Source organism: Tigriopus californicus, chromosome 3, assembly GCF_007210705.1.
Source record: "Tigriopus californicus strain San Diego chromosome 3, Tcal_SD_v2.1, whole genome shotgun sequence".
In the NCBI taxonomy this organism is placed as follows: domain Eukaryota; kingdom Metazoa; phylum Arthropoda; class Copepoda; order Harpacticoida; family Harpacticidae; genus Tigriopus; species Tigriopus californicus.
Window position 1 is genome coordinate 8,262,361 of NC_081442.1, and position 27,274 is coordinate 8,289,634.

A 27,274-nucleotide genomic window follows, 5' to 3' on the forward strand; every position below is an offset into this window, starting at 1 on the left:
GCCTTCTTTAAAGCGCAAGATTACGGTTCCGTCATAGAAACGGTCACAAAGTTCTTGGACCAAGTCGATTCCGCCCCCTTTCCCGCCACTGACTCAGCCGCATCGGTGGGCAAATTCTTGAATGCCGCCGCCTTTCACCTCTACTACCAAGCCGTGGCCCAGACCGCCCATCAGGCCAGTTTAGCCAAATGTTTAACGCGAGCCTTTGAGACATTGAGCCGTGCTCCGACCCGCCCAACGGAGTTGAATGAGAAATGTCAGAGTGCGGGCTTGAATATCATCCTGAAACGTTATTTACTTGATCTCGATTGGCCGCATTTGAATTTGTTGGGGCAAGCTTTTTTAGGTTTTGTCCAATCTACCAATGCGGCTCCCGATTTGGTCGTCTTTCTGACGCATTTATTGGCCCTGAGCCGATCATGTCACGATCTGTTAGCGACCAGCCCCAATTGGCAGCCGCATTTGGCCCTGGCTTTANAGAAGAGGACACGGAAGAGGCCTCGGAAGATGAGCATTCTTCGCCCGCAGCCGGCGGTGATCACGGGCGCGAATTCACTGAAATCAAAGAGCAAATGTATCAGGTAAAATGAATGCCATTGGTCTCCCAAGCAGTTATCTCGTTGGCCTAGTTGGCCCTCCGAGATCCTGACCTGATTTGGATCTTCTGAAGTGATTGTATTTTATAGCAGTTGATAGATAAACATAGAGTTGGTTAGGAGCACACTCATTTAGGTCTTCACAAACTTAAGCTAGATTTAGTTTTGAAACAGTCATGAGAGCAACAATGGGGACTTAAAAACTCGACTAGAGCCCAATAACTGAAAGGTGAGAGCATGACATTGAGCGCCTGTTTGATTCATTTTCAGGACAAATTGGCCGAGCTGAAATCGCAGTTGGAGAAACTCCGGCACGGCACCTTACCCGATTACGTCAAGAAACTCCGCCGATTGGAGAACCTGTTCAAAGAGCGGAAACGGGTGAACACCATCATCCGCGATCTCGAAGTCGAGATGGTCGAGCAGGACTTTGTCAACGAAAAAAAGATGGCGGCCCAAGAGTTTGAGGACCAAAAAGTGTTTCTCCGCGAACAACTCATCGCGGAACTCGAAGAGAAGCAGAAGATGATCGAGTCCGAACGACACACCATGGAGCTCACGGGCGATTCCATGGAGCACAAGCCCATTTCCACCCGCAAACTCCGACGGCGGGCCAATGAGCCCTCGGGTAAGTGTGAGTGACCATCAAGATACGGACACAGAGTGGGTCGTATTCAACGGCGTGAACGAATGAACTGGCCTTTTTTTAGGTTCCGGAGGCTACGGTCCGGGTGAGAAACGTCGTAAGCCTCAGCCGAACGCGGTGATCAATCACTTACTGGACGACAACGACATCTTGGACGATCTAAAGATCATCAACAAGAATCGTGCATTTTCGGTAGCCCAGGTTTGCTCCTTTCCGACTTGGATCGATAAGTGATAACACGTATTTACTCCGCTTCTAGTTGAATAAGGCCAATAACTTGGGCTCGTCAAGTAGCACCAGTTCCAACGGATCGCCGGCCTCACATCTTCATCGCGATACTCGAATTGAAGACGGGAAATTGTTTTACGAGAAGCGATGGTTTCGCCGCGGACAGGCCGTTCAAGTGGAGAATAAGAACGGTGACAAGTACCCGGGCATGATCTCAGCCATTGGTAAGATAGTCGCAACTAGGTTTAAACATAAGCCCGTGAGAATCAATATGTAATTCATGTTGTCATCAATAGCTGGCGATGCCATATCGATCCGCCGAACCAATGAGAGTACAAAAACGAGGATTTATGTCAACCAATTGCTGAAAGGCAAAGTCTTGCTCAAACGGAGAGCTTCGTGAACTGGTGGTTTTGATGGAGCATCATTTTTGTTCGTGTGGTCTCGATTGGTGGAAATTGGCCACTATCGTGGCGTTTCTTACTTCTACTAGTATTACTATCATTGTCACCCACTTCTGACAATGAGAAAGGTATTTCGACGAGGTAACTATCTGCCCCAGCCAACCCACGTCAAAAGCGGCTTATGTTGTGTCCTTTGGTTATTCGTCGCAAGCATACACAGTAGATGGATCTCAAAATTATCTATCCCACGCAAAATAAAACCAACAATACGACTCCAAAACTTGATTGAACAATTTCAATTGCCTTAATATTTCAAATTGGGGCATCATCAGTTACAAGAAGGGTTCAATGTTGATCTCAAGCGCGGCACAAGGCAAGCCCAGATCGAATTTACCGATGGTCTCGGGATGAAGCACTCCCACTTTACCCACACTGACTCCGTACGCCACGATCTCGGCACATCGACCGGGGAAAAAGGTGGGATCGTCGACTCCTCGAATGAAGTAGCCGGCCGAGGATTGGCTCTTGTCCTGAACGGGCGGAACCTCCAACAATTGCATCACTCGGTCTAGTAATCCATGAACACTCTCGAACCCCGGACTCTTGTTGTAGTTGACGGCACAGAGCTTCCTCTGATTTCTGGCCCCGACATCTTTGGACCCATCTTTCACCACCACATCCGAGATTTCGAATAGCTTCAGAGGCAAAGGCAGGTTCTTATTGGCCGAGATGGTCTTTAAGAGTCCCGAGAGAAGCGTGGTACGGACCACCTATAATTCAAGGTAAAAATGGACAAATCAAACACACGAACCGATCTTGGCCACCAAGATTGAAGCTTACTTGAAATTCCAAGGTTTTCGGGTTCGAGATATGAACGGCCGGAATGTCCTTGATGTCTTTTCTCAATTTGGTGGAAACATCATCACGTGAGCACAAACTGAAGGTGAGCGCCTCAGTGAATCCCGATTGAGCTACCTGTTCTCGCAATTGATCCGTCAACTTGTTGATGGGCAATTGCTGAGCAATGGTCATGGCCTTGGGAATGGTTTTCACGATGTTGTTATAGCCATAAGCGATGGCCACGTCCTCGTAAATGTCGCAAGCATGAAGCACGTCATGGCGGGTAGGTGGGATCTCGACCGAAATCTTATCCTCTGTGACAACACACGTCATTTAGGGCCGTATTTGGAATGTGCCGAGCAATTGTTACTTACCATTGAGGGCTTGGCTCTTGAGGCACATCTTGTTCAAAAGTTTAGCGATTTCGGCGCTTGTAAACTCGACGCCCACCAATCCGTTAACCTTGGTCCGCTCGATAATTTCTTTTCTATATTCCAGTGTAGGGTAGAGTGTAGCTTGGCCTTGGACATCTACCACTTCAGCGGCCTCAATGGCGAAAGGCTGGCTGCAATATTGGCTGAACAAGCTGACAATGGTGTCCAGCACGATCTTTGTTTTGGTCAGATCCGTGCCGGTGCATTCGATAAACACGTTCTTCGTTTTCAAGGTGAGCTTGGAATGATTGCCATTAATGATGGGAGGCATGGACAGGACCACGCCATTGGCGTCATAGATCACCGGGTACACCGGACTATCTCGAATGAGGGGCAAATATTGCTTCAAATGGCTATCGGTCTGGGAAAGTACAACGAGATGACATCAATCCGAGGGCGCATTATTAGGGGTCCATCATGCCTACCGAGTACAACTCCATGAGCTCAGCCGCATTGTAGACGCGGGTCTGATTGAGCGGCACGAACTTGATATCCTGGGGGGCTTGGGCTTGGTATCGGAAGGGTCCCTTAATCGTGTCCAGGTCATGCGTGCCAATAGCCACCAAGGAGCGCTTGCGAGCCAAATTCTGGTGCAACTTATCTTGCAAGTCGATGAAACTATCGTAACTAGAAGAAACCCAAGGTCCGAAATTCTTAAGGGAAAGATGAGACAGATTTTGGCTTGGCCAAGTGTTCCAAATACGATGATAGATTAAGTAGTAATACGGGTTTGGGACCTGAGCTAAAAATTTGTCATGGAATGCGTTCTTCGATGTCAGGTCTATTTCTAGAAGTCCGTGGATCTACACAGGGACGCTCACCCCTCCCCAAATGATCCCTGTACATAGACTTTTGGAACATGAGAACGCCCAGTTTCACCTAGCAATGTGAACCTTTCAATCTGAACCGGGTTTCAAGGGCCCAATATCGAGTCCAGTGTGGGTCCAGATTTCAAACACAACCAATCGAACGGGTGTTCGAAGTCACATCTAAGGTCAAATGTGGGCCAGGCTAGCTGGTGGGTCCCATGCCATACTGAAAGCTTGATAGGTCATTTGGGTGGCATGAATGGTTCATGGTTCATGGTCTCACTTGGTCTGGGTGAAGGTGACGTTGCGTAAGGTGGCCGCCACGCAGAAGGGCCGAATCGATTGAGTCGACCCATCGATGATCAACTTTTGCGGTTGTCCTTGGGTCGGCTTTAAGGCTTGATAACGGGGCAGGGCTAACCTAGGGTGGAGTCAGAAAAATGTCGGGCGTATAAGTGATCACTGATCAAGGTCAATCCCACCGACTCAACCCTGTCAAAGATTCTTACTGGCCCTGAAAGATGAGCAGGTTACGGACCAAGCCTTCCAAGCACAAAAGATCGTAGCGATTAGCCCCAATCTCGATCTTGTAGGTGACGACCTCGAGGCCGGTGGCGTCGTCCACTTCGCGCACCACTTCATCCAATTCCAGCCCAAACTCGAAGCACAGCTCGTCGAAGGCTTCCTCCGTGTAGCGTTGACCCAGGGCCTGGAACAAGGCCTCGCGAGGCACACCTACCGTGGGCATGGCAGGCAAGCAATTATGAGGATGGATGAGACCCCGAGCGAGCTGACCGGCCGGAGATCGAAACAGGGCTTCCGGCAATGAAGGAAGGAAGGAAGGAACAGTGAATGAACCCTTGATGTTGTTGTGTCAGCGTGCGTGGAAGTGAAACTTGTAGCAGCTGCCAGTCAGCCGATCTCGGATAGTCATTGAAAAAAACAAGAAAAGAAAATGGGCCCACGGTTCTGGCCTGGGGTATCTATCACCACTCAATCCTTGACCGTGGAAGAGGTTGCGACTGACTGATTGTAAAGAACGTCTTTCACAACAAAAATCAACCGCTCTTTCAGTGGTGACCCGTTATTTGCTGCTAATAAAACCGGTCGACTGGTCTGCTTGACTTTGCATACTCTTGACTGTTGCTTTGTGGTTCGAATCCCAGGGCCACAGGGTGATGACTTATAAAGCGCTCATGAACCCCGCGAGCCGAGACCCCTAGCCGTGCCTCGGATTGCGGACAGATGGCATAGACCAGAGGCCAGGCCTAGGCGATTATGATCAAGCGGCGGATTGAGTTCCATGATTGACATGAATCAGCCCATAACTTCAATTTGCCATGATCATTTCTAATATCAGTTAACCACGGTAACCATGATGAAAGTGGCATCGAACGTGGGCCGCCCAATTCACTCACCACGGCCTCAGGTCTAGCTTAATGGATAGGGCCCTTCGGGGCCGGCTCACTTTGGTTTATTTTTATTCTGAACCGGCCAGAACCATCCGGGTCTGATCCATTCCATGCCCAGGTCAATTTTCATTCGTCACGCTGCTCAGCTCTTCCATGCGAAATAAACAAGGGCCGCACTGCTTGTTTCTTGTTGGTTGGACTTGATCGACCATTCGTTCGTTAAGCCGTGTTCTTCGGCCGCTGACTGATCATCCTTCCTTCTCCACGGGATCCGGTCCATCACGGCTGATTAGTTAGGAGGAGTCAGGGTTAGGGCTCAAGATGCGGTTGACTTGGCTGTGCTATGGTCGGAAACGAATCAATTACACGGAGTTGCAATACCCGATGCGATGGAACAATTGGTGGCAAGTTCAACGCCATCAAACCGTCTTCAATTACAATTACGTCCAACGCCTCCAAGAAAAAGGCATCACCGTGCACGCACCCGAGGTAAACTCTAATCGCTCAATGCCCCAGGCCTGCCCGGCTTAATCCCACCTTGATCGGTTTTCAATCTGGGCCCTGTAATTCCCACATTCTTCTTTGTTCTTAGGATGTGCTCAAATATCCCGTGATGCCCGAGATGCCCGCCTTTCCCGATGTGGATGCGGCCGCTCATGATCCAGTGCGCAGCCCTTTTGATCAGCCCTCCGAGCACCCGCTCTATCATCCAGAACCCGCATACACGTTTAAGGATCGGAGCAGGTTCCCGGCCCAACAAGAGTTGCATCACGCCTTGGTGAGATTCCCTCCTCCTACCCTCTCGCCTGTGACCCCTTATCCGAACTTGGCTGATATCCCTAACCCTTACAGAGCTTAACTAAATCCATGGTCTGCGCTGAGGGTCTGCCGGCCCGCGTTCAGGCTGCCACTCCCGTGGCTCCGGTTTTCGATGAGCAAGATCGGCGCATCCAGGACGTGATTCGGGAGTCGTTCATGTTTGACGCCACGCAAAAGAAGTTGCCGCGTTTGGTGGCCGTTCCGCATATTGGCTGGACTCCAGTGGTGGATCAGATGAACCGTCCATTGCCATATCCCACGGATAAGGTCTCGTGGCAAAGACGGGTTAAAGCCGATTATGGTATTCCCATGCTGCGTCGTCTGTGAGTTGATACATAAAATCGTGGGCCGGGTTGACACCCATTATTGACCCGTGTCTCAACACCCGTTTTGCCTTGCAGTGAGAACCTCACCCGGGGATTGATCCGACACTGCGAGGGATTGGCTCCCGCCTATCCCAACCTCTTAGATCGACAGGTGTTGGAAAGAAATTCCATTCGCCAATTATATCGTCGCCACGGCAAGTTGGTCCAGATCTATGTGTCCATCCCTTTCATGGTCACCGACCCTCAACCTTTGCCCCCGTTCCTCACGCCTGACCAGGTCCAGGACACGCGCGATTCGAACTTACCCGACCTGCACCCTATGAATTGTTTCGCGGCAATCTGGCCCAAACACATTTACCGTGACCAAAACAACTTCCCCGTCAAAGAAAGCACACATTCAGCGCCGCACGTGCACTTAGCCTTTGCTTTCGAGAGTCTACGCGAATGCTATTGGTCGCCCCAAGTTTATGCGGCTCGAAGTTTGACCATGGCTTTTGCCTTGGCATTGGGTCAGGCTCGCATGAAATACGGTCCCGAATTTGTGGGCGAGTTGCCAGAGCCCGTTGCCGTACAGTTTGTCAAGACCAATGGCTTCCGAACTACTTTCTCAGCTTTCCAATTGAACACACTTGATTTGGAAAACGACGAAGGCGTCAAAAATGTGTTTTGGCACGCGCCTCGTCAAGACTTTTTCACCCAATGCGAATATGCCCAGGCATTGCCCATTTTCCGCGGCTATAATCCGGAAGTGTTCAAAACATTAATCGGCATGTACTTGCAAGGGGTCAAGCAATAATAACCGTGCGATAACGAGGTGAAGTGAGATTTATAAAAGTCAGTGGCCTAGCTACAATTCAACGTGGACAATTCTTGGACTTATTTCGATTTCTTATCCTTGGCTTTGGGCCTGCCCGTGGTACGTTTTCCAGCCGCACCCGACTTGTCCTTGGCCCCGCCCGACTTGGCCATCATAGGATGCACTTCTAAAGAAGCAGAAAAAAAAATATATAAAAGAAACAGTATGACTTTCCGTCCATCAAGTTCATCTTGAAACCACTTGTTGAAACCTACCATCTTTGGGGGCGTTGGTCAGGTTGATTTCCGTGGTTTTGGTTCGCTTTTTCTTGCTCTGATTGGTGTCCTTGCCGTCGTTGCCGGCTCCCCGTTTCGAGCCGGGGCTTTCTAGGCTGGGATCCGGCCCCGAGCCATCCACGCCCGGGACGTAATGCTCCTCGGGCTCTTCAATATCCGGGGCGCTAGGCAGGTACAATAGTGATTTCGGGTCCTCCTCATCCTCGTCAGACGAGCAAAACACGGGGATGGGAGCGTTATTGGCTACGTCGACCTTGAAAAGATCTTCGTTAAAAACAAGAAAGTGAAAGGGTAAAAGCTCATCATTACCTCAATATCATCGTCTTTCTCCTCCTCGTTGAGTTGGACGGATTTGTCCTCATCTTCCAGGTCGAATTCTGATTCGCGTTCCTCATAGTCGACGTTTTCGTCCAGTTCTTTGAAATCCGGGGCAAAGGCCGACCAATTTTCGACTTGTTGTTGGGCCCATACCGTGACGACGCCTTGTGAAATTGAGGCCACAATCGGACGGACGGGATGCCACTGAAACAGAAATGTATTAAGGAGATATTCGTCGTTGTTGTGTCTGCCCAGAGTTCCAGACACTTACCACCACATCGGCTAGCAATTCGCCTTTCAGGCCGTGCAGGATTTTCATGAGCGTGCCCGTGGCTTTTTCCCAAATGTAAAGTGCGTGTTGACGAGCCGATCCGGCGCATACATATTCACCATCACCAGAAAAGCAGCACTTTTTCCACATGGTTTTGTTGACCAAATCTTGCAACTTTTGATCCGGCTCAGGGTCCCTAGAGAAATTTAATATCAACGTGACAGCTCAATGGTTTCTCGCGCCTCACTGCTTTCGCTTTTGACTTACTTGCCCTCCGTTAGATTGAGCACATCCGAGGTCTTGTAAACGCGAATCACCCGATCAGCCGTATTGACCAAGAAACTCCCGCTCTTGCGCGCAAACTCGATGCTCTTGATGGCCGTAGTGGAGGAGACTTGCTGACTGACTTTGAACTGAGTCACGGCCCGCATGGCGGCCTTATCGGAGGGCAAAGCCACCACTGTCACGCGCCCCTTGGCATTGCCGGCGAAAATATGCTCGCCGCGTTGATCGTAGGCGGCCACCACCTGGGCCTCGCTTTCGTCCTCGGCGGGGGTGGGTCCGGTCGTCCCGGCCGTCCCCATGGTGCCGGTGGGCACAATGGCGTGCGAACCATCGGTCAGATCGACCACCACGGGCGGATGCTTCATGGGACAGACCAGGACGTGATGCTCCCGTCGGGGATGAAACTGGACTTTGAGCACGGGCGACGGGAATCGGAACTTGTGGTCGCACTCGCCGGACAACACGTTCCATACGGAGACCGAGTTGTCAGTGGAGGCTGAGACGAGCCAGGCGCCGGAGCGTGACCAGGACAACGAGCACACGGGGTGGACGTGGGCCGAGAGAATCTTGGCGATCCCGCGGGTCAGAAAGTCCCAGATGACGACCCGCCCATCGTTGCAGCCCACGGCCAGCAGCGTGCCGAAGCGATTGAAGGCGCAGGTCAGAGCCATGGTGATGCAATCCAACGTGCCGTCATTCTCCTCCGGGTAGTTCTGACCGAACGACTCTAAACAACCAAAACAGCCAGAAGGTGACTCACAGCCCGGAGGCGGGTGGAGGAACACTTATTCATGACGGGACCTTTACCTAATAATTCGATATTCATGATGAAGGAAATGCGGATTGCGGATGATTACTGGGTTGCGCTGGCCGATGGATGAATGGGAGTCCGCCAGAATGTAATCACGCCCAGGACCGAGTCAGATGCGTACGCGGAACCTTTACCGGGTGGTAAGTACTGGTGGTACTCCATGGACTGGTGGTAATGGTTGGTTATTATTATTGTTGGTATTATTGATTGAGAACAGAGTGGAGCTGATTCAGCGTGCCACAATCCTCTGACCTTCTATGGGCTATATTTTCATTATGGGCCCATAGTTTGAATGGGTCGGGTTAGTCGGGTCAGAAACTAGCCCTAAACCTAGGGACCGTGGAACTGCCTCCGATTGGATCATGAGCCTAACTTCCTAGCCGCTACGATATTTATTCGGCTATTGGGGGGAGTCACCCAGCCCTAAGGGTGTGCCCCGGCCGCCACGCCCGGGTTCCACAATATGGAATGTGGGATCTCATGCCATAAATATTAAGCATACCCGGACCCCACTCCCAGTCATCCAACTTCCGTGAGGGGTTGGCTCAGGGCCCGTCCGGACCACTTTTCATTCCTGCCCAAAATCACCCTGAGTCTTTTCAGGGCTTCAGCTGATTCAGCTGATTCAGCGCCAAAAAATCCGATCGAACCGATCCCAGCCTATTCTTTCATTCAGTTATTCCTTTCCTTCCTTCCTCCTGACGAACCAAGGGCCAAACCCTGTGGATCAAGTGGATCGAGTTGACCAGAGTTCCCACCGCTAATCGTGAGGGATTGATGACCACCCAAGTCAATTAGCCCGCATCTCTCCCGCTCCGCCCTCGCTCCGCCCGGCCATGACATCCGACGACACGGCGGCCATCGCGGCCCTACTCGGAGCCTGGATTTGGGACGAGAACCGCGTGGTCACGGCCAAAATTTTAGCTCGGCATCGTCCCATCCACATTAATACGGCTAAGCGCCATTTGGCTCATTTCGCCCAACAAGCCACGGCACCCTTGGACGTCATCTACGGGCTTAGTGGGCGGGTCCAGAACCGTCGGACCGTGGCTTGGGTGAGCTCGGCCGATTTAGCCCGGGCCCAAGCCGCTTTTCAGCCTTTGACGTCCCAGTATGTCGAGGCTGTGGGCCGGGCCGGCCTGATCACGCCCCACGGCTTGTTCACGGCCAACCGGCACGCCATCCACGCTCAACCCCATCTTAATACGTATGCGGCCATTCATGATCGTCGCTGCGTGCCCCGGGCTAGCCCCATCCTCCCATCCTCCGTGGTCAGCCCAACTGAACCTCCGACTCGCCAACCATCGGCCGTGGCGGGAGTTGCCCAGGCCAGCCTGACCCCGGCCGTAAGTTCACCGGCCGGTTCCAGCTCGGTGGCCCCGGCCGGCCCGAAGCATCGCGGCCGGATTGCCGGCCTGTTTGCCCAGGCGGCCCGCGCCCCCCGCGCCCCGCCCCCTGTCCCACCTCCCGACTCCGCCGCCGAGGAATTGAGCCCGGGACAGGAGAATCGGCTCAATGAAGCGCGCGAAGCTCAGAAGGTGTCGCCCGAGCCCGCTCCCACCCGAAGCCAAAAACGCGGGCCTCAAAAGTCGCGCCCTGCCACGGCCAGTCAATCCAAACGGCGACGGATAAAGGTGACTTTTCCTGTTCATCGATCAATGCCGGCCGTTTTCATGACATTATACTTTTTTGCCTGGTAGGTCATGTCCGATTCGGACTCGAGTGAGGCTGAGGTCGAGCCGGAACCCGTGGAATTGGCAGAAATGCCCGCCCCGCCGCAGGTAAAATTCGTTCGGTTGAGCCGATCTATTTTGTGCATCGCACGCTTATCCCGCGGATAGCGAGATCCCAGCTGGAGAATGAGCAGAAGATTGACTTTTGGGGGAGGAGGTTCTGAAAGTTTCCGATATCACTCTGTTGATTGACGTGAACTTTACTGATGGGTGGAAAATGGCAGATACATTGAATGGGGGAGGAAACAACCCTTTGGGCCATGTCTTGGTACTGAAATCCGGGGCTCCAAGGCAATGGTGTAGACACTTGGATGCCAAGCTATAGCCCAACCCAAAGGACCAAAGACGTCAAAAGAAAAGATCATAACCCTTTTTTCGATTGTCTTTAAAATCGTTCTTTATAAAACCCCGTATTGGGATTTTTCCCTTGACACCGTGATAAATGGACTTGTTTCTCCGTTACTAGGCTCGTCTAATCGAGTCCGACGATGACGACGAACTGATCCCGCCCACGCCTGAACCCAAATCCCTGTCACAACCGGCCACCACTCGATCCACCGCCCCCGGCCGCCGCCGTGTCAGGAGATTGGTCAATCAGACCTTTACCGACGATCAAGGGTTCACGGTTACCAAGAAGGCCATGGAGTCGGCGAGTGAGACGGATGACGAGACATCGCCCAACCCTTCAGCCAATTCCAAGGATCGACCTGTGCTCCAACCTAAAAATAAACAGGCCCCCAAGAGCGTGGTTCACGAACCGGGGAAAGTGAAACAAGCTAGCATCATGAACTTTTTCCAGAAAAAAACGCCAAAGTAGGTCAGGAAAGTCATGCCAGGGCTAAATATACTTTTACAATAAACAACTATCAAATTCAAAATATCCTTGAGCTGTTTTCCATTGATTTTCCGACGTGTATAATCCTAACCAAATAGCCAGCAAGTCGGACATACTGTAAGGGCAATGTCTTTCAGTCGTTCCAATTACCCCCGTTTTTTACTACCAGTCATGCCTTTATATTTCTCCGAATTCACGAACTGGCCATAAGGATAGTTTTAGCCTTCGGCATAATCCTAGCCACCTAGGGGTTTGAGGTTTGGGAATCGGGGAAACAACTGGAACGAAAGTCCCTCGTCACCCTTGATGTCAGTGACGCGGAACTGTCGCGTCACGAAATATGGAAAAAGCCAAATTACTGTCATTTCAACCCAATGAGCCGACTAAATTTCATCTATGACTAAACCTGATGCTCTAAAAATCTAGAGAACACTCCTTAGTCAATCATCACGCCAATGCTTTGATCATAATTCGTAGCCAGGAGCTACTCTGGCTCTTGGAACGCGTCCTCTGACTCTCAATCCAATTCCCACCCAGAGCAACCTGTGCGTGTAAACCCCCAACAAACCGACCAATGTGTCTTTATTGTGATTCGTCCCAAGTCCCTTCTTCCTCCAGCCTTTCCTTATCTCCCTAAGACGAGATTGGTGAGGCTCAAGGCAATGTGGGAGTTTCAGCTCCAATCGGACCGAATCGGGCTGTTGTCGAGTGAAGGGCAGGGTCGTTGAACACCATGGATCCCGGGGATCGAATCTTGATCCAAAGTCTCCGCCTATTAGGAGTAGAGTAAGTCCATGCATTGATGTGAATTGATTCATTGGTAGACCGGTGTCTTAAATGATGGATAAAGTTGTCGTGCTTGGCCCTCGATCTGATATCCCAAATTAATCTAAAAGAGATTGATATGACTTGACTCGGATCAAGGGTTAAATCAAAAACCTTCGGGCTTTAATTGCCAAGTAGAAATTATTTTGTTTTTGATACACAGTACTCAAGGGCAAGTAAATGGCCATCCATAGGAAAAACTGATTAAAAGTGTCACCACTGACCGGCTGGGCCTGGTTCCATCTGAAGATCTATGGTTCCATTCACAATCAGGGAAGAGAAAAATCTTGCAACTTCTCGCCCCCCAATGGAAAGCGATTTGATGAAAGAACTATGGTATATGTTTCACTGCATTTTCATGACTCTGCTAGTAAGAAGGCATCTCTTAATGTCCACCAATAGGCAGGATTCATCACTTGATGTACTATTTTAAGGAACCGATGATTTGGTGCCAATATATTAAGGTTGAGCGTTGCTTACGGCTATTCTAGCGTGTAGAAACAGCTAAAACTCTGTTCGAATAAGAGCGAAAGATGTGAATGCTATATCGTGCTCGGCAGACGTATGACTCCATGGATTGATAAATGAAAAGAGAGTAAATTGCTAAGTTTACCATAATCTCTTGTCCCGTCAAATCGTGGCCTTGAAAAGTAACTTGAAACAGTTTGGCATAACAGATCCATATTTTTTTTGGCACTATTTTGATCAATCGTCCAAATCATTTAGGCTTGATTTGATAACTTAAGGAGGATATATGGCCTTTCAAGATAAAAGTCAAGCCCTGATTCTTCATTTTGGATCCGTCCTCAATGAAATCATGACATGAAAGGGTATATTTTCTTTGAAAGAAAAAAAGTTATTCTAATCATTTTTTATCGTTACTTTTGCCAAATTATGAGAGTCATATTCACAGGCTGACTGAAGATGCCCAACTACTTAAGATGTCGTCGAAACAGGTTCTCCAATCCATTGCACTTTGCCTTGAAGCCATTAATGGCGATGGTTCACGTGGAGCCCGCTTTGATCTACCTAGCTCTCTGTCTGAGCGGTTCGATCTTGGCGCCGAATTAGCCCAACGCATCCAATCTTTGGGATATCAGGGATCTGAATTAGGCTACCAATCACTGCTTTACCCCAACGAGCAGGAGTTGCGGAGCGTGTTTATGTTCCTCTTGGATCGAATTCCTCATAAGTTGGACGCGGATGAGGATGACCAAAAAGGTTCTATACGGACACTTATCTGGACTCAGCCTCATAGAGATAAATTTATTGTTATTCCTTTTTTTCCTCTAGAAAGAAATCAAGTTGAGGACCAGGTGGAGCATGATGAATTTTGCACATGTCCCAAATGTTTCCATGAGATCGAATTGGACATCGACATGGTGAATCTGTTGCCCAAAGAATCACGAAACGCTGCTTTCAATTTGCTCACTGAAGCCAAAGCCAGGGCTTTGAAAGAGCAACCGTTATACCCCATTGAGACTGAAACCAAAGAATCGAACGTTCGTTCGCCTAGTCCCCCTCCGAAGAAGGAGTTCTTATCACCCAACACGAATTCGATTAAAGTGGGCGATCTCAGAGCCAATTTTGAACACAAATCCCATGAACCAATGAAACCCGTGATTCCCAGCAAACCCCAAAACCTTACTCCAACTCCAAAAATTGAACCACACCCCATCCCCGAAACATCCGACCAGAGCAAGGTCAAAGATGAGCCCTTAGAAGATCCCATTCTTAAGGCCTTGCATTTAGAGAAACGAGGGGCTCAGACCAAGTATGACGACTCCAGGGTAAGTAACCAGAGACCAACTCTGCATGATTCTTGTATGAAGAAGAATATCCACATTCAAAAGAAATCTTACAGGATCGATATCAGTCCTTGCGAAGTGAAGTGATGGCTTTAAATCGATCCATAATGGAGAGAAAGAAACGTCAGCGAGAGGTCAGAGAGGATTTGAAAGTGAAGCGTGACGAGATCGAGAAGAGGAAGTCCTTGTTGGACTTGATGCCTCGTGGTGACGAGAATGTGGACAAATTGAAGGCCATCATCCTCAAAACTCAAAACAAGATCGAGCAATACGAGCAGCAATGGGAAGAAACCAAAAAAGCACTGATCGACGAACGCAGTCAATTAGAAGCTGCTCTGAAAACCAAAGAGGTCTGTAGATTGTATGCTGATCTTTTTGATTGGAAGTTTATTATCATTTCGAATGCTCTCGCAGGAATCGAATCCCTCCGTTAAGACTCCTTTACAAGAGACGAACGGAAAGATTGCCGAGTTAGAATCCAAGTTGCGAGAAGCGAATGCAAACTTCAAGAAGTTTTCGGCGCTATTGGACCGGAGAAGTGCTGGAGAGCCGAGGTGACATTTGCATCTTTCGAGATCACGGTGTTATCTTTCTTTGCTCAATTTATTCATGTTGGTTTCTTTCATTCCCAACCGCAGGTCCAATTACACGCAACGTATTCTCGACGTCCTAAAAAGCATCGCGCGGCAACGAGAGGAGACCGAAAGAATCATCCTTGATATCAAATCCACTCAGAAGGATATCAATTTACTCGATGGCAAGCTATTCCGAACTTACGCCGAAGTGGAGAGGTTAATATTTGATGTAAGTCTGACTTGGTCAGTGCTACCAATTGTTATTGTTTGTGACAAACTCAAAACGGTCAAAAAGCGTGAAAAACACTCCCATTTGCAAATCATAGTCATCCCGTGTCTCTTTTTTTTAGACTGCTCATAAGGACTCCTCGTATGTTCCGGCTTACAAGATGGTTACCAGCCTTCACGATCTCTGCCAAGAAATCATCGATAGAATTGGCCAGAATGGGAAAATTAAGCGACTTGTGCGCGATCTGCGTGATCAAATTGATAGCGAACGCGCCAAAAATACGCAAGCCACTTTGGATCAAATGGAAGGCGATCTTAATGTGATAAAACAAGAAAATTTAGATCTCCTGTCAAAGCTGAAGTCTTGAAAAGTCTAAAATATATAAGTGTAATTTGGGAAAATTCTTCATCTTTATTCCTTGATGATTTGCTCCTTGATTCTTGACGATGGGATTTGTGTGCTCTGAAAAACGGAAACCTGACGGCCAATTTACTGCCATTTTGGAATTGCCGTCAATGGCCACAATTTGATGCATTGTGAGAGTAGCCATATTCAAATGAAAGGGGAGAGAAAATTTCCACTTCCTTCGGCACCATCTATCTAGTCCAATAGAAAGCTTAAAAAATGTTCATAGAAGCGAGGAAATGGTTCTTCTCGACTACAGATGAAAGCAAAAATGAGCCCATTTTTTAGAAACATAACTTGATACTCTCTGGTGGGTTGACAAGAGTAGCGGTTGCTCATGTTCTTGACAATGATGATGCCGGTGCAATGGTATCATAACAGTACTAGCAGTAGATATACCGACGAGGAACTAAAAGCCTTCCCTTCTCTTCCTAAAGCAATACACCACCTTGGAATGGGGTGGCTTCTTCGAATTTGTTTGGCGCAATGTGACAAACTTCATACCGTCGATCGCAATTCACGTGACCAATTTGGGCCTTCGAGTAGGAAAATCTTTACAATACCCAAAAATACCACTTCGTTCTGGGATCTTCTTTTCTATCTCATATTTTTTCATTGACTTTTTCACAAGGATGAATGCTCCCTTTTGACGGTAAAAGTGTCCTTTTGGTCCTGGCTGATGTGGCATTTGTGGATGTTCTCACCTCCTTGTCCGCCTTGTGTTTCTACTCGGTTCTTGACGGTTTGGCGAAACAAACGTAAACGTATGTAAGGATGATGGTGATGACGATGCTCTTGGGCCGTCTGGATGGTGTGCTAGGTACATGGTTGGGTGGTGAAGTGTCATCACTGAGGCGTGATCCAGGATGATGATAAAGACTAGCCCCGGTGCCTTCTGGGCGAGGCCGGCGCAGCAATAGCCAGGGGTTTTCTAATGAAATATTCATGGCCCAGTCCTTAGAACCCGACTACAAGAGTTTACATACTCGGCACACTTGGGTAAGAGACAAACAAAGGTTTTCCGGTTCATGAGAAATAAGAGAGATCATTCGAATCGGGAATAGATTGGAACAAGACCCCACTTAGCTCAGTTAAGGGAAGGTGGAATATTCCAGGGTGTATTCAGTAGATCCAGTCAAAAAATCCATAACGGGTTGATAGCATTCAAACCCTGTAAATATTACTGATTGAAAAATAGAAATAAATGAAGTAAAACACTAATTCATTGGTTGTTCAAATAGGATATATCAAGTTTTAAAGTTATGACGTTACAAATTGATTGATTATACACTCCTCATAAGTGAGCAATATTGGAAATGACAAAACTGTCAGCATATCAAAAAATCCGCTCTAGATAGCATTTACCTAATGATATGATTTGTTCGTGTTCGTAACGGGTTGCCGTTCTTGCAAAAGAGCCTCTGTGCAACAAGATCCCGCTCATGAGCTTTCCGTCTGTCTCGCTTCAGACGTATCCTCGCGGCCGGTGAGTCGCGCTGCCAAATACCGTCAGATGCATGCCCGCTCGTTACCGATCATCGAGCGCATATGTTTCAGAAAGAACTTGAGCTCAAGCCAAATCAATTTTGACGGCAAAGTTGGATAGGATTGGTCACAACTAGGTCCAAAAGATATGCCTCGGCTTTGGGTTTGTACATAAAATTGCAAGGTAAGGTCCTTCTACAAGTTTTGATTCGTAATATAATAGTCAAGCCTGTTCCGCAATCAAACCAAACTACCGTACATCTTTGACGAAGATTTCTTGGGCGAGGATTGTCAAAGCTAGGTTACTACCACATTTCAAGGGAACTCAATACCGATCCATCTCGTGCTCTTTAAACAGAGGTGACACACCATTTTCGAGTTCATCAATCCCAGGATGATTGAACAGTTGGTCGATCCGATGGCGCTCCTCTGAAAAACTATTTGTTCCAATTTTGGACCCCTCAATCCGAAGTCTATCAGACGTCTTGAACTCACAAGTAGAATCAAATGAAATTACTGAGATCACGTTTGTACCCCCTTGGGATAAGTGGTCTCACGCATGGACCCAAGAGTCCTTCAGCCCCATCATCAATGATCAAGTCGAGCATTCTATGGATGGCGATGGGTCGATTTTAGAGCCTTGCCTCATACTGGCTTTGCCTCCCCAAGGAGCCTTTTACACCCACTTGCACTCAAAGAAACCGACGGAAAAATGTAGTGAGAATAAATGCACCTACTTTCTTGTACATTGAATCGACTATTTTTCGTTTTAGATGGGACTAATAGCGCGACAAACGAAACTAATTGACTTCCTCGTGTTTTTGGAACTGATCGCGTCTCTTCTACTGTTAGTGGGCGTGTCTTCCGTTTGGGCTTGTCCCCGTGAATGTCTTTGCCTCTCACAAATACAGGTAATGAATTCCTCCCACCGACTCAAAACCAGTTCATATTTCAACGTGAATCAGATACTGTCTTGTATCATACAGGTGTTCTTGTACGTGTGATGCATTTTGAAGTAAGAATATACTGTTCCCGGTCGGTCGAGGGGTCATTCCCAAAGGATCATCAGTTTCCTCCCCTCCACTTTAGCAAACAGAGAGACAGATCATCAGCTCTCCAACTCTTGTTCTCGCACTAGTGGTTGCATTGGTAGCACTCGCCATTGGATATGAGCGAAGGAGTTTACATATACTGTATTTCTTATGCAAACAGACATGCACCCAACCCTGACAAACACAAATTAAGCCACCATGTTATGTGAATGCAAACCTTCTGAGCAGTATTTGCTTCGTGTGTCACTGAAAATCAAAGTGGAACAACATCCAAAGTCTCCCTTGGTAGATAATGATCCCAAAACTATTTTTCTCCATTCCTTTTCGAATGAGATTCCACCATTAGGATCTAATTAAGAAACTGAGAGTTCCATTAGAGGTCTTGTCATGGCTCTCTTGACCTCCTGACCAGTGAACAAACCGAGGTCGTTACTAGAAGATTAAAGATTCTCGGGAGGCCAAAAACTAATAATTTGGGCCCAATATTCTGCCAGTTCCACAATTCAATGTCAAAAAATCACGGGGGGGAAAGGAGGGAGGGAGAACCCTTCAAATACGACTATTCCCCTTGTCAGCAGAACGAGGGCAAATTCCCACTTTTCGTTTTTTAATGTCGTGAATTTTTAAGCGCCCTTATTTCGTCTTTCGAGTCGTGTTGTAGCTAAAAAGACCGTCAGCATCCCAAAATACTGGTGAGCTTGGAACGTGTCACAAACCAAACATATTATTGTAAGTGTACTCAATTAATGAACGTAACACTTGTCCACGTACGTTTTGGAAGGGAATACATTTCTAAGCCCTGTGTAGAAATTCGTTTTTTTGTCATTTTTTTGTGATGAATTTGGCCACCAAGGTTTGAAGTAGGCAACCATCTTGAGGACTCCATTCCATTTTTACCTTTTTGGGCCGACACAACATTCGTCACCTTGGTCCATGGGGAATAGGAACGAATATCAGCCTGAAGCACGGACTAGATACGGATAAATATAAGAGTACCTATGTTATCAACTTACTCTCCCTGAGTAGCTAAGGCTACTTACTTTTTGAAAGATTCATTTGTATCATGGATTTATTCAAGCCTAATAATCATTTGGTAACGTTTGGTGTAAAAATCGAGAAGTGATTTTACACACATTTTCTAAACCCGCCTTGTTCTCGATGTGTGTTTTGTTTCCTTTAAGACCTATGCATGTGTAAGACCAAAGCAAGTGCACAAGGAAATAAATATTCATAACTTGACACTTTTGGGAGAATAAGAGCCTTTTTTGCTCTGGATACCTAGAAAAGTACTGTATAAGAGCCCCGTAAGAGTGGAAACTGTTGTTTATTTCCCCTTCCCTCATCATTTTCCCCCCCTCTCTTGGCTAGGAAAGGAAAGGACGAAATCTTTCTTATCCTTTCGCGGTCACAGAAAAGGCTTTGACTTCTGATTGATATATGATGGACGGTAGATCAGTATTTTTCTCTCATCCAAATGATCGACAATTTCTGATCCAACCAAACCTCTCATTTTCGCATTTTTAACGCTTCTCATAACTGCAAGACTGAATTTTCAGTTAATACCAGTTACAATGAAGATGCCATTCATTACATTCGATCAAGACCGTGACAGAAATTTTGGGATCGAGGAAGATCTTTCAGAGATTATGAGTGATCCCACCTTTCCGATTCGAGGTGTGCCACATCCAATCTCAGTTTCGATGACACCGTAATCCAAAGAATAGAACTACATATACTGATGTGATGTACTAACATCTAAAGATTGACTTGATCAAGATTGTACTTTGGATTTTTTTTAGGTGTTGTGTAATACGGGGAATCTCACCGAAATACCACAGGATTTTCCACGCGAGACTCAAGAAATCGTGATCACCAATCAAAATATCAGTGTCATTCTACCGAAAAGTAGGTTTTAGGCAATTAAATACATTTTGTGATCGAGTTATTCATTCAAAGAATGACTCGTTTCAGCGTTCTCTCACTTAAAGCAGTTGCGGAGACTGATTCTAGACTCGAATAACATATCAGAAGTGAGGCCATTCGCCTTCAAGGTAAATGGAACACTCTTTTTTACCTTATTCGTGACAGTTTTATATGACGAAGCCCGCTCTCTAGGACCTGCGAGACATGGTGGAAATATCCGTTCAAGACAACCCAATTTCTCATTTACCTGGCTTTGCTTTCGCTGGAATCCGAAATGTTACCAACTTATACTTGGGCTACAATCGCCTGACCCAAATTGATGGGTAAGTTGAGCAAAGTTCCTCGTGAACCAGGCATCACAAAAAAGCAACCGCGCCAAAATCGAGGATCGCCTTGTGCTAAGCATTCTTGTTCTCTCCCTTTCTTCCTTTGTGGAACGTCAGCTACGCTTTTGCTGGTACTGAACACATCCAAATGTTGCTGCTCAACAATAATCCAATCAAGGTAAGTAAATACAGGAGAAAGCGAAACCATAAATGCCCATTGCAGGGGTGTATGTCGATGATCCATCGTGTTCTTTTTCGCCAGACCGTGAACAGTTCAGCCTTTTCTGGGCTGAAAAATATCGAGTTCCTCTATTTGCCCGCGGGAGTACGACGCTTACAGAGTGATGCCTTCAATGGCTTGGAGAATGTGGGAATGCTCAAATTGGCATACTTGGACCTGACCGAAATGTCACCATTCACATTTCGAGGCTTGAAGTCCGTACGAATGTTAGTAATCGAGAATTCAGATTTGGCAACAATCAGAAAAAGGGCTTTTCACGGTAATTCGACCGATTCGGTTATGAGTGGTAATGTCATCGGCATTGACATGATTTGGGATCCTATCTTAGGAATGTCAGCGATTGGCGAGCTAAATATATCAAACAACAAGATCGATCGGATTGAAGACCTCTCTATATCGGAAGAAGTGGCCAATTTAACCTTGAGTGGCAATCATATCCTGCAAATCCCGCCTCCAAATACTCTTGCCAACATTCGAGTCGGATCGGTGAGTATTTTGAACAATTGTTTTGCGATTTTTACGATTAATATTTCATCTTGGATCGAACCAATTCCAAAGCGTCTTAAGAGGCATGGGAAACTTGAAAGTTGACTTCGTTATCTGAAAGATTAATTGCAACAACTGATTGATTGTCCTGACGAAAAATGTATTAAAAAAAGCAACAATGAAATGATATTGATTGATAATATTCAACTGACTAATTAGCTCGTTTATACGAAGATTGCCGTCAATCATAAGTTTTGAGAATATTCAAAATCGTTAATTTTCTCTTGAAAAATTTGCCTCAAAACGCTTGAACAACTACGTATGTAAGAGGCCTGAATGTTCGTTTTGAAGACTGGTCTTGAATCTTTTATCAACATGAGGCAACTTCTTGAATCCAAGCTTGAATGCAAACAACTGATCTCTTCCTTTTGAAAAAATGGAATATTGTACGACCGCATGTAGCGTAATGTTCACCCTTGGTCTCCAAAGAGTGTAACGACCCTCATTCTTTCATTCAGGTAAAAGCTATTGGCAATCATTTCCCCTGCAATTGCCGTGTGCTGTTCCTGCTGGATTCAATTCTGGCCCGATCAGAAGGTGAGGACATGTTCATGCAAAAGAATAAGTGTATCTCCCCTCTCAACTTGAATGGTCGAAACATGAGTTCCATGCGACAGCTTGGGTTTTTGCAACAATGCCACAAGGAGCAAATGATTCAAGAAGAGGAACAAAAGGAGAGGGACCGGAAAGCCAGAACCATGAAGAAAGAACGGGAAAGGCAACAAAAGTAGGTGGAAAAGTCCTAATTTTGCCGGGCAAAAATCGGCATGAGTTGACTTGATTTCTGTTTCTAGGGCAAGTGAGATCGCATCCGACCAATCGGAGATGACGTTTATGGATATTAGTAACTTCCACAAGGATTCCTCGGATGATGGCACGTTCGGTAATGGGTCTGAAGAAGATGATGTACTCGCACACTCTGGCACTGGCGGAGCTTCGAGTTGGCTTGCATTCTTTCCCACAACCATGACATGGTTCACATTGTCCTTATTAGTCTTATTCACGTTGGTTCCAAATTTGAGAACCTGAAAACAAGTCAGGAAAAGACAACCCTAAATTGCGATTGCACTGGAATAAATCACACCCCGTTAACAGTCTTTTATGGCACTACTGTTCCAAGGCTACATCACTTCACTCGAGGGGGGGGAGCTGATTTTCGAGTCGACTATTTTCACGACACGAGTACTTGGGTGGGTGAGGATCATTGGGGAATACGAGAAAATAGGGGCCAAACGTGAGCTCGTTGTGTAAAAGTTTCATTTCAATTTTGGAAATACGACTTGGAAAGTTTCTCCATTTTCTGAGATTGTCCTCTTCTTGGCAGCGCTTTGCTCTGTCTTTCTCTGGTTCCCCTTTCTGGGTCCAACCTACGTAAATGGAGATTGGCTGGTCCCCATTTCATGACATTCCAAGCCCAAAGATGGAAAGATGGGGTCCCAGGAACAAACGAAGTCACTTCTGTCCAGATGAAGAAAACAAAGGTGCCATTTCAGATCAACCCGAGACGACAGCAGAAACGAAGACGAGTAGAAAAGAGCTGTAGAAGAGCTAGCTACCTTACGGTGCAACTTTATGAAATTCATTTTCGTCGGAAAACGGGATGTAAAAAAAAGACCGGGGTGGATTTGTTATTGTTTAGCCACAGCATTGTTCCAAATAGGAATTATTCATTATCAAGGTACTCACGCATTCATTTCCAGCCTTGGAGCGTTTGTACAGAATGAGCCAATATCGTAATGAACATAGAAAGACAAAATCTCCGTTTATCCTCATCATGAAGAACGTTGAGAGCGTTCCGTAGATTTGGTCTTACAATCCCAAGGAGTTTTTGCTGTTGAGTAACGTAATTTTGAAGCGATTGTGCGCACGATTGAGTAAACAAATCTCACTCATTTTACACGAAGTAGGTTCACATTTGCAGCAATCCTTGGGATCATGTTACCACATGCTACGACCTCAATGCACCTCAGTTCCAGTACAGACTGGCTAGAAATAATGACTATTTAACCTTAACTTTAGTTGAAATTTCAAGCCGAAACATTTGAAGTTTCAATATCTGTAAAGATTCCCTACAAATAAATATGCTAATTTTCCACCTTCAAAGAGACCAGCTAGAATGTTGTAGTCCTCTCGTGCCAATGGATGACAGTGCTTCAAATAGGGTTCAAATTCTCCGTTCGGAAGAGCTGATTGCTAGGGAAATGCGCTGGGAAAATCAACACCGCCCTCTATTTCGAAGAGCTCGAAGAACCAACAAAAACTGGCTTCCAAGCATTTACTTAAGGATGAAGTATAATTTTTTGACATGAACTCCTGCCAATTTTGTACCTTAAACTGGTCAATAAAGGAACCATGACCATGATTATCTGATTTCATTTAGCTCTTAATAATGTTTCCAAAGTTGTGAACGATGATTGCATGAACTACACTCATGTGTTGGCCCACCCTCTGGCGGCAGCGTTGACGCCATCTACCGCCCATGGTAGATGATGGGGCGGCCCTCCTGGCTGAGCCAATCACAAGGCCGCACGTTCAGCACCCTTCATACACAATCATCTGTCACAGTATCACCAACACATTCGCTCACCGAGAAAGAAGGCCCATTTCGACGGCGACGACTGAAGACCACGTCCATGTTGACAATCAGAGGCAGGAACGCGAATTCATGCGTGCGAGCCTTCATGTGCCTGCCATAGTTACTCAGATAATCTTTCGGGATGATGCCGATCCTCGCCATGCCCACCCGAGGGTTTTCCTGAGGGCCACTCACTCGCCCTCCAGTTCCCAGTCAAAGTGTGGTTCTTGTGAAGCCTTCAAGCCCGTTGACTGATGTGTATTCATCCCAAGATCAGAGCCACTTCGTTGATGCCACGTCTGGCTGAGCCTGGATCTAAATTGTGCTGAGAAAAGCATCTCGCCCAACCGAAAGATGCCTTTAAACCGGGATCACGCTCAGTTCTTGGTCTTGTTCCTCTGTGTTCCAATTCAGTATTTGGCCGTTGAGTACATGGGCTCCAATGAAGTTTCGCGCACCTATGCGATATCACAGATGGTACGTAGCATGTATGCATGTATGCATGATAATTGATAAGATGGGTGAGGGAGGTAGTGTCAAAGAGCTCAAGCTTTCGTAATGATACATGCTCTCCATTTCAAAGGTTACGCAATTTAAAGAGGTTCAAACGCAATGGCTGAGGGTTGAGCCTTGGAAGAAATGGTGTCTCCAAATGGTCCTGAAACTCAGGGAAGGCCGCCATTTCGTGGATGATGGCCAAGAAGTTCACGACATGGGCGAGTCGCCGGCTTTCGAGGTGCTCAAATATCGTGAAAAAGACGGCTATTTCAGTCAGTCAGCCGAGGTCAGAAATCCCAAGTCGCCGCACGTCAAGTACCGGGTGGGTCAAGTGGTCAAGCACAAACTCTGGGGCTATCATGGGGTTATTGTTGGCTGGGATGAAACGGCACGGGCCCCGGAATCGTGGATCAAGCAAATGCACGGAGATAACGCCCATTGGCGCACTCAGCCCAATTATCACATCTTGGTGGACACCCGAGATCGGCCCGCCCCTCAATTTACCTATGTGCCTCAGGAAAATTTAGAGATTGTCAAACAGGTCAAGATTCTACATCCTAGTATCGAGGAATACTTCGAAAGCTTTGACGGGTCTCAATATTTGGCGCGTCCATGGCTCAAGGGAGTGTACCCGAAAGATTGAGAGCCCCTCCTCTCCTCTACCAGCTACCAGAACCCAGATCAGGTCCGCATAATCTGTGATGTTTCCTAGAAAAATGACCAAATCATCTGGGAAATTCTTTCAAGACGGCTTGTATTTTTACAATGTTTTCGTTCTTTCCTGAACAATCTCATAACACATATGTTTTCATCCATGTTTTACGAATGTCTATACTATTTATTCATTGGCAGTAAATTGAAGTTAAATTTACAGTGTTTATTGATTTTGTTGCAATAAAAAAGGGAAGCCCGGGCTGTTCAAAGCATCTCACTTTGTTGAGATGCGGCCGCGGACATTCTCGAATTAACCTGACGAGGCAACGTTTCATAGTCGGATCGCGTGGATCGGGTCAGTGTGCTGTAAGTTCCATTGCTTTGTTTCTTGGGGTATCGCATAATCCTGGGCGGCGGATTGTAAAACCCAGCTTTAGGTTGCCGTGTGTTTCGGTACCTGAAACAATGGATTTTCTTTACATTTCTTTAGCTCATGAGAAAAGAGTTATAAAATCAATCTTACTACCTGGTGTAGCACATCAAGAAGAAGGTTAAACCGGAGAGGAATAGCAAAGTAGCAAAAAATATCAAAACAAACACGACCGTGCCTCGCACATAATTCTCGTAAGCCATGGCAATGCGTTCATCTTCGGGTGTAATTCGACCACTGGAGGCATATCCTCCACGATAGTTTTCTCCATCTACCACGTAAGACATGATGATGAGATAAGATTTGTCTAAAAAAGGTTCACAGGTGTTGAAAATTCAATCTGTTGCCTCTTGATATCCTCCTAAGCTTTGTAGGTTTGCTTGGGTTGAGGACAAGTTTTGTTTTCAAAATCAAGTACAGCCGATGCCTGATTCCACGGCGGGCATGCGCAGCCTCGTTCCGAGAATTTTATACCTGACAGGCCCGCGCAATGAAGGGGCTCTTTCCTGCTTGGGACAAATCGGACAAATCCTTAATAATATACCTGGATGCACGGACTTCAACTTAACTTGATCACGCAACCTGCGCTTCCAAAGCTATTATGTACAAGCAAAGATATCATTTGATTTTCTTCAAAGAAAAGTATTTTAGCCAAAATTGAGTAAAGCCCAGTGCTTTAGTTAAGCAAAGTTAAGTGAGAAAAGAAGTATTTTTTTCTCATTGCGTCTTAATGAATGAAAACAATATTTTTGAGTCAATTCAAGCAGACGGTTGATTAAAAATTATAAATTGCATCATCAATTTCCGAACCTATACCATTCAAAGGGACGGTTTCCCGAAAAACGGCTGGCTTTAATAGCCAAATCTGGTACAATTTTGGCCCAGGCTTGCAGGGAAATCGCTTTCCCACTAAAAGGTCTCTTTTTGTTAACCCTCACAACATGAAAATACAGTGTCTTTATTGACCTATCATTTCCTTTTAGTTCTGCCTTGTCTTTGAAATGACAAAATGTAGTGCACATAATGGGTTCTTCAAAAGTAGGAGAACAGCAAACTAAGTGCTTATATCTGACATGTTTAGGTTCACAGATAGTTAGTCTACCCATGGGCTACTACGTAGATCTTCCTGACCCAGAGTGATTTAAAGATTTAAATTTTATGTAATAATTACTAAATAACTTCGACTACCTGAATTCAAGGATGCAAACGCGAGCCCAAATTTGGTCAGTGCACTGATATGGCCAGAAGTTTTGATTGTTTCTGATGCGATGACATTTTCACTTCCGTTGTAAGTTGTCCGTTTTCAAGTTTGAAAAGTCGTGAAAGGGATCAATGTAAAAGTTCAAAAGCTTTGGGCATCAATTGTAGCCTTTCGTGTCTTAAGATCAAAAAGTTTGAGTCATAAACGCTCTTTTTTTCAAAATGGCCAAGGAGTTGTCAAGGTATCATTCAACTGTCAAGAATGTACTTTCATTGAAATTTTAAGTCGGACAATTTTATCCAGTCTTATGCTGTTAATAAAGCTTGGGTTGATGATTTGATGCGCTTTTTCAATCAAAAGTCAAGGGTTCTGTTTCTGTTGGAGCACACTGCAAAGGTGTGTGAACAATGAAAACGCCGAAGGGTGGTCCTTAGTCGGTCAGACATCCATCGGGAAAATCCCAGCCAAAATTCATCAACGAAAGGAGCTTACAAATGAAGAATTATTCAATCTGGCTCACTCTCTACTCTGTAATAACCAAGACATCCAAACTCTAACAAATTGGTTCCTTATTCTGAACTATCTGCTTGAACCCTCTTAATTTCGAACACTGAGCCTGATCTAATCTTTTTGCAGACTTCC

The 27,274-nt window shown here is 46.5% G+C and overlaps 9 protein-coding genes across 10 annotated transcripts in view; 6 read left to right on the top strand and 3 right to left on the bottom strand.

Moving 5' to 3' along the window:
- Nucleotides 1–2,159, top strand: part of LOC131878368 (sin3 histone deacetylase corepressor complex component SDS3-like) — a gene marked incomplete in the record, with an annotated part of 3,698 nt that extends 1,539 nt beyond the window's left edge. Inside the window, 5 exon segments of the mRNA XM_059224317.1 lie at nt 481–581; nt 867–1,224; nt 1,307–1,443; nt 1,502–1,694; nt 1,767–2,159. Coding sequence (XP_059080300.1) covers nt 481–581; nt 867–1,224; nt 1,307–1,443; nt 1,502–1,694; nt 1,767–1,873 — 896 coding nt within the window.
- LOC131878365 (phenylalanine--tRNA ligase beta subunit-like) lies at nt 2,156–4,858 on the bottom strand. Its single transcript, XM_059224314.1, has 6 exons — nt 4,467–4,858; nt 4,241–4,378; nt 3,574–3,775; nt 3,089–3,509; nt 2,715–3,028; nt 2,156–2,644 (listed from the first exon to the last, which is right to left on the bottom strand). Exons 1-6 carry the CDS (start codon nt 4,703–4,705, stop codon nt 2,207–2,209), a joined length of 1,752 nt encoding a protein of 583 aa, XP_059080297.1. The 5' UTR covers nt 4,706–4,858; the 3' UTR covers nt 2,156–2,206.
- A 672-nt stretch (nt 4,859–5,530) lies between these two features.
- Nucleotides 5,531–7,539, top strand: LOC131878367 (large ribosomal subunit protein mL37-like). Its single transcript, XM_059224316.1, has 4 exons — nt 5,531–5,858; nt 5,962–6,147; nt 6,222–6,511; nt 6,590–7,539. Exons 1-4 carry the CDS (start codon nt 5,691–5,693, stop codon nt 7,308–7,310), a joined length of 1,365 nt encoding a protein of 454 aa, XP_059080299.1. The 5' UTR covers nt 5,531–5,690; the 3' UTR covers nt 7,311–7,539.
- Nucleotides 7,322–9,477, bottom strand: LOC131878366 (retinoblastoma-binding protein 5 homolog). The gene is made up of 6 exons (XM_059224315.1): nt 9,288–9,477; nt 8,463–9,207; nt 8,196–8,391; nt 7,916–8,128; nt 7,586–7,859; nt 7,322–7,497 (listed from the first exon to the last, which is right to left on the bottom strand). The coding sequence occupies exons 1-6, from the start codon at nt 9,304–9,306 to the stop codon at nt 7,391–7,393; spliced, it is 1,554 nt and encodes a 517-aa protein (XP_059080298.1). The 5' UTR covers nt 9,307–9,477; the 3' UTR covers nt 7,322–7,390.
- Nucleotides 9,478–9,917: 440 nt separating this feature from the next.
- On the top strand, nt 9,918–11,904 carry LOC131878369 (DNA polymerase delta subunit 3-like). Its single transcript, XM_059224318.1, has 3 exons — nt 9,918–10,925; nt 10,992–11,072; nt 11,491–11,904. Exons 1-3 carry the CDS (start codon nt 10,128–10,130, stop codon nt 11,839–11,841), a joined length of 1,230 nt encoding a protein of 409 aa, XP_059080301.1. The 5' UTR covers nt 9,918–10,127; the 3' UTR covers nt 11,842–11,904.
- A 543-nt stretch (nt 11,905–12,447) lies between these two features.
- LOC131877464 (coiled-coil domain-containing protein 22-like) lies at nt 12,448–15,697 on the top strand. Its single transcript, XM_059223140.1, has 7 exons — nt 12,448–12,645; nt 13,598–13,905; nt 13,978–14,474; nt 14,549–14,842; nt 14,907–15,046; nt 15,131–15,296; nt 15,418–15,697. The coding sequence occupies exons 1-7, from the start codon at nt 12,593–12,595 to the stop codon at nt 15,661–15,663; spliced, it is 1,704 nt and encodes a 567-aa protein (XP_059079123.1). The 5' UTR covers nt 12,448–12,592; the 3' UTR covers nt 15,664–15,697.
- A 1,422-nt stretch (nt 15,698–17,119) lies between these two features.
- On the top strand, nt 17,120–22,371 carry LOC131877911 (insulin-like growth factor-binding protein complex acid labile subunit). 2 transcript variants are annotated; one of them, XM_059223747.1, is made up of 11 exons: nt 17,120–17,370; nt 17,960–18,097; nt 20,038–20,143; nt 20,210–20,289; nt 20,354–20,484; nt 20,605–20,665; nt 20,750–20,987; nt 21,057–21,214; nt 21,733–21,811; nt 21,892–22,001; nt 22,069–22,209. In XM_059223747.1, exons 2-11 carry the CDS (start codon nt 17,960–17,962, stop codon nt 22,075–22,077), a joined length of 1,110 nt encoding a protein of 369 aa, XP_059079730.1. In that variant the 5' UTR covers nt 17,120–17,370; the 3' UTR covers nt 22,078–22,209. The 2 variants fall into 2 exon arrangements, with proteins under 2 accessions (XP_059079730.1, XP_059079729.1); XM_059223746.1 differs by having other exon boundaries at nt 17,123–17,370; nt 21,733–22,001; nt 22,069–22,371.
- A 1,432-nt stretch (nt 22,372–23,803) lies between these two features.
- Nucleotides 23,804–25,218, top strand: LOC131877912 (F-box only protein 21-like). The gene is made up of 2 exons (XM_059223748.1): nt 23,804–24,326; nt 24,433–25,218. Exons 1-2 carry the CDS (start codon nt 24,204–24,206, stop codon nt 24,988–24,990), a joined length of 681 nt encoding a protein of 226 aa, XP_059079731.1. The 5' UTR covers nt 23,804–24,203; the 3' UTR covers nt 24,991–25,218.
- Nucleotides 25,153–26,025, bottom strand: LOC131877913 (uncharacterized). The gene is made up of 3 exons (XM_059223749.1): nt 25,976–26,025; nt 25,528–25,738; nt 25,153–25,458 (listed from the first exon to the last, which is right to left on the bottom strand). Exons 2-3 carry the CDS (start codon nt 25,716–25,718, stop codon nt 25,266–25,268), a joined length of 384 nt encoding a protein of 127 aa, XP_059079732.1. The 5' UTR covers nt 25,719–25,738; nt 25,976–26,025; the 3' UTR covers nt 25,153–25,265.
- Between the last annotated feature and the right edge of the window lie 1,249 nt (nt 26,026–27,274).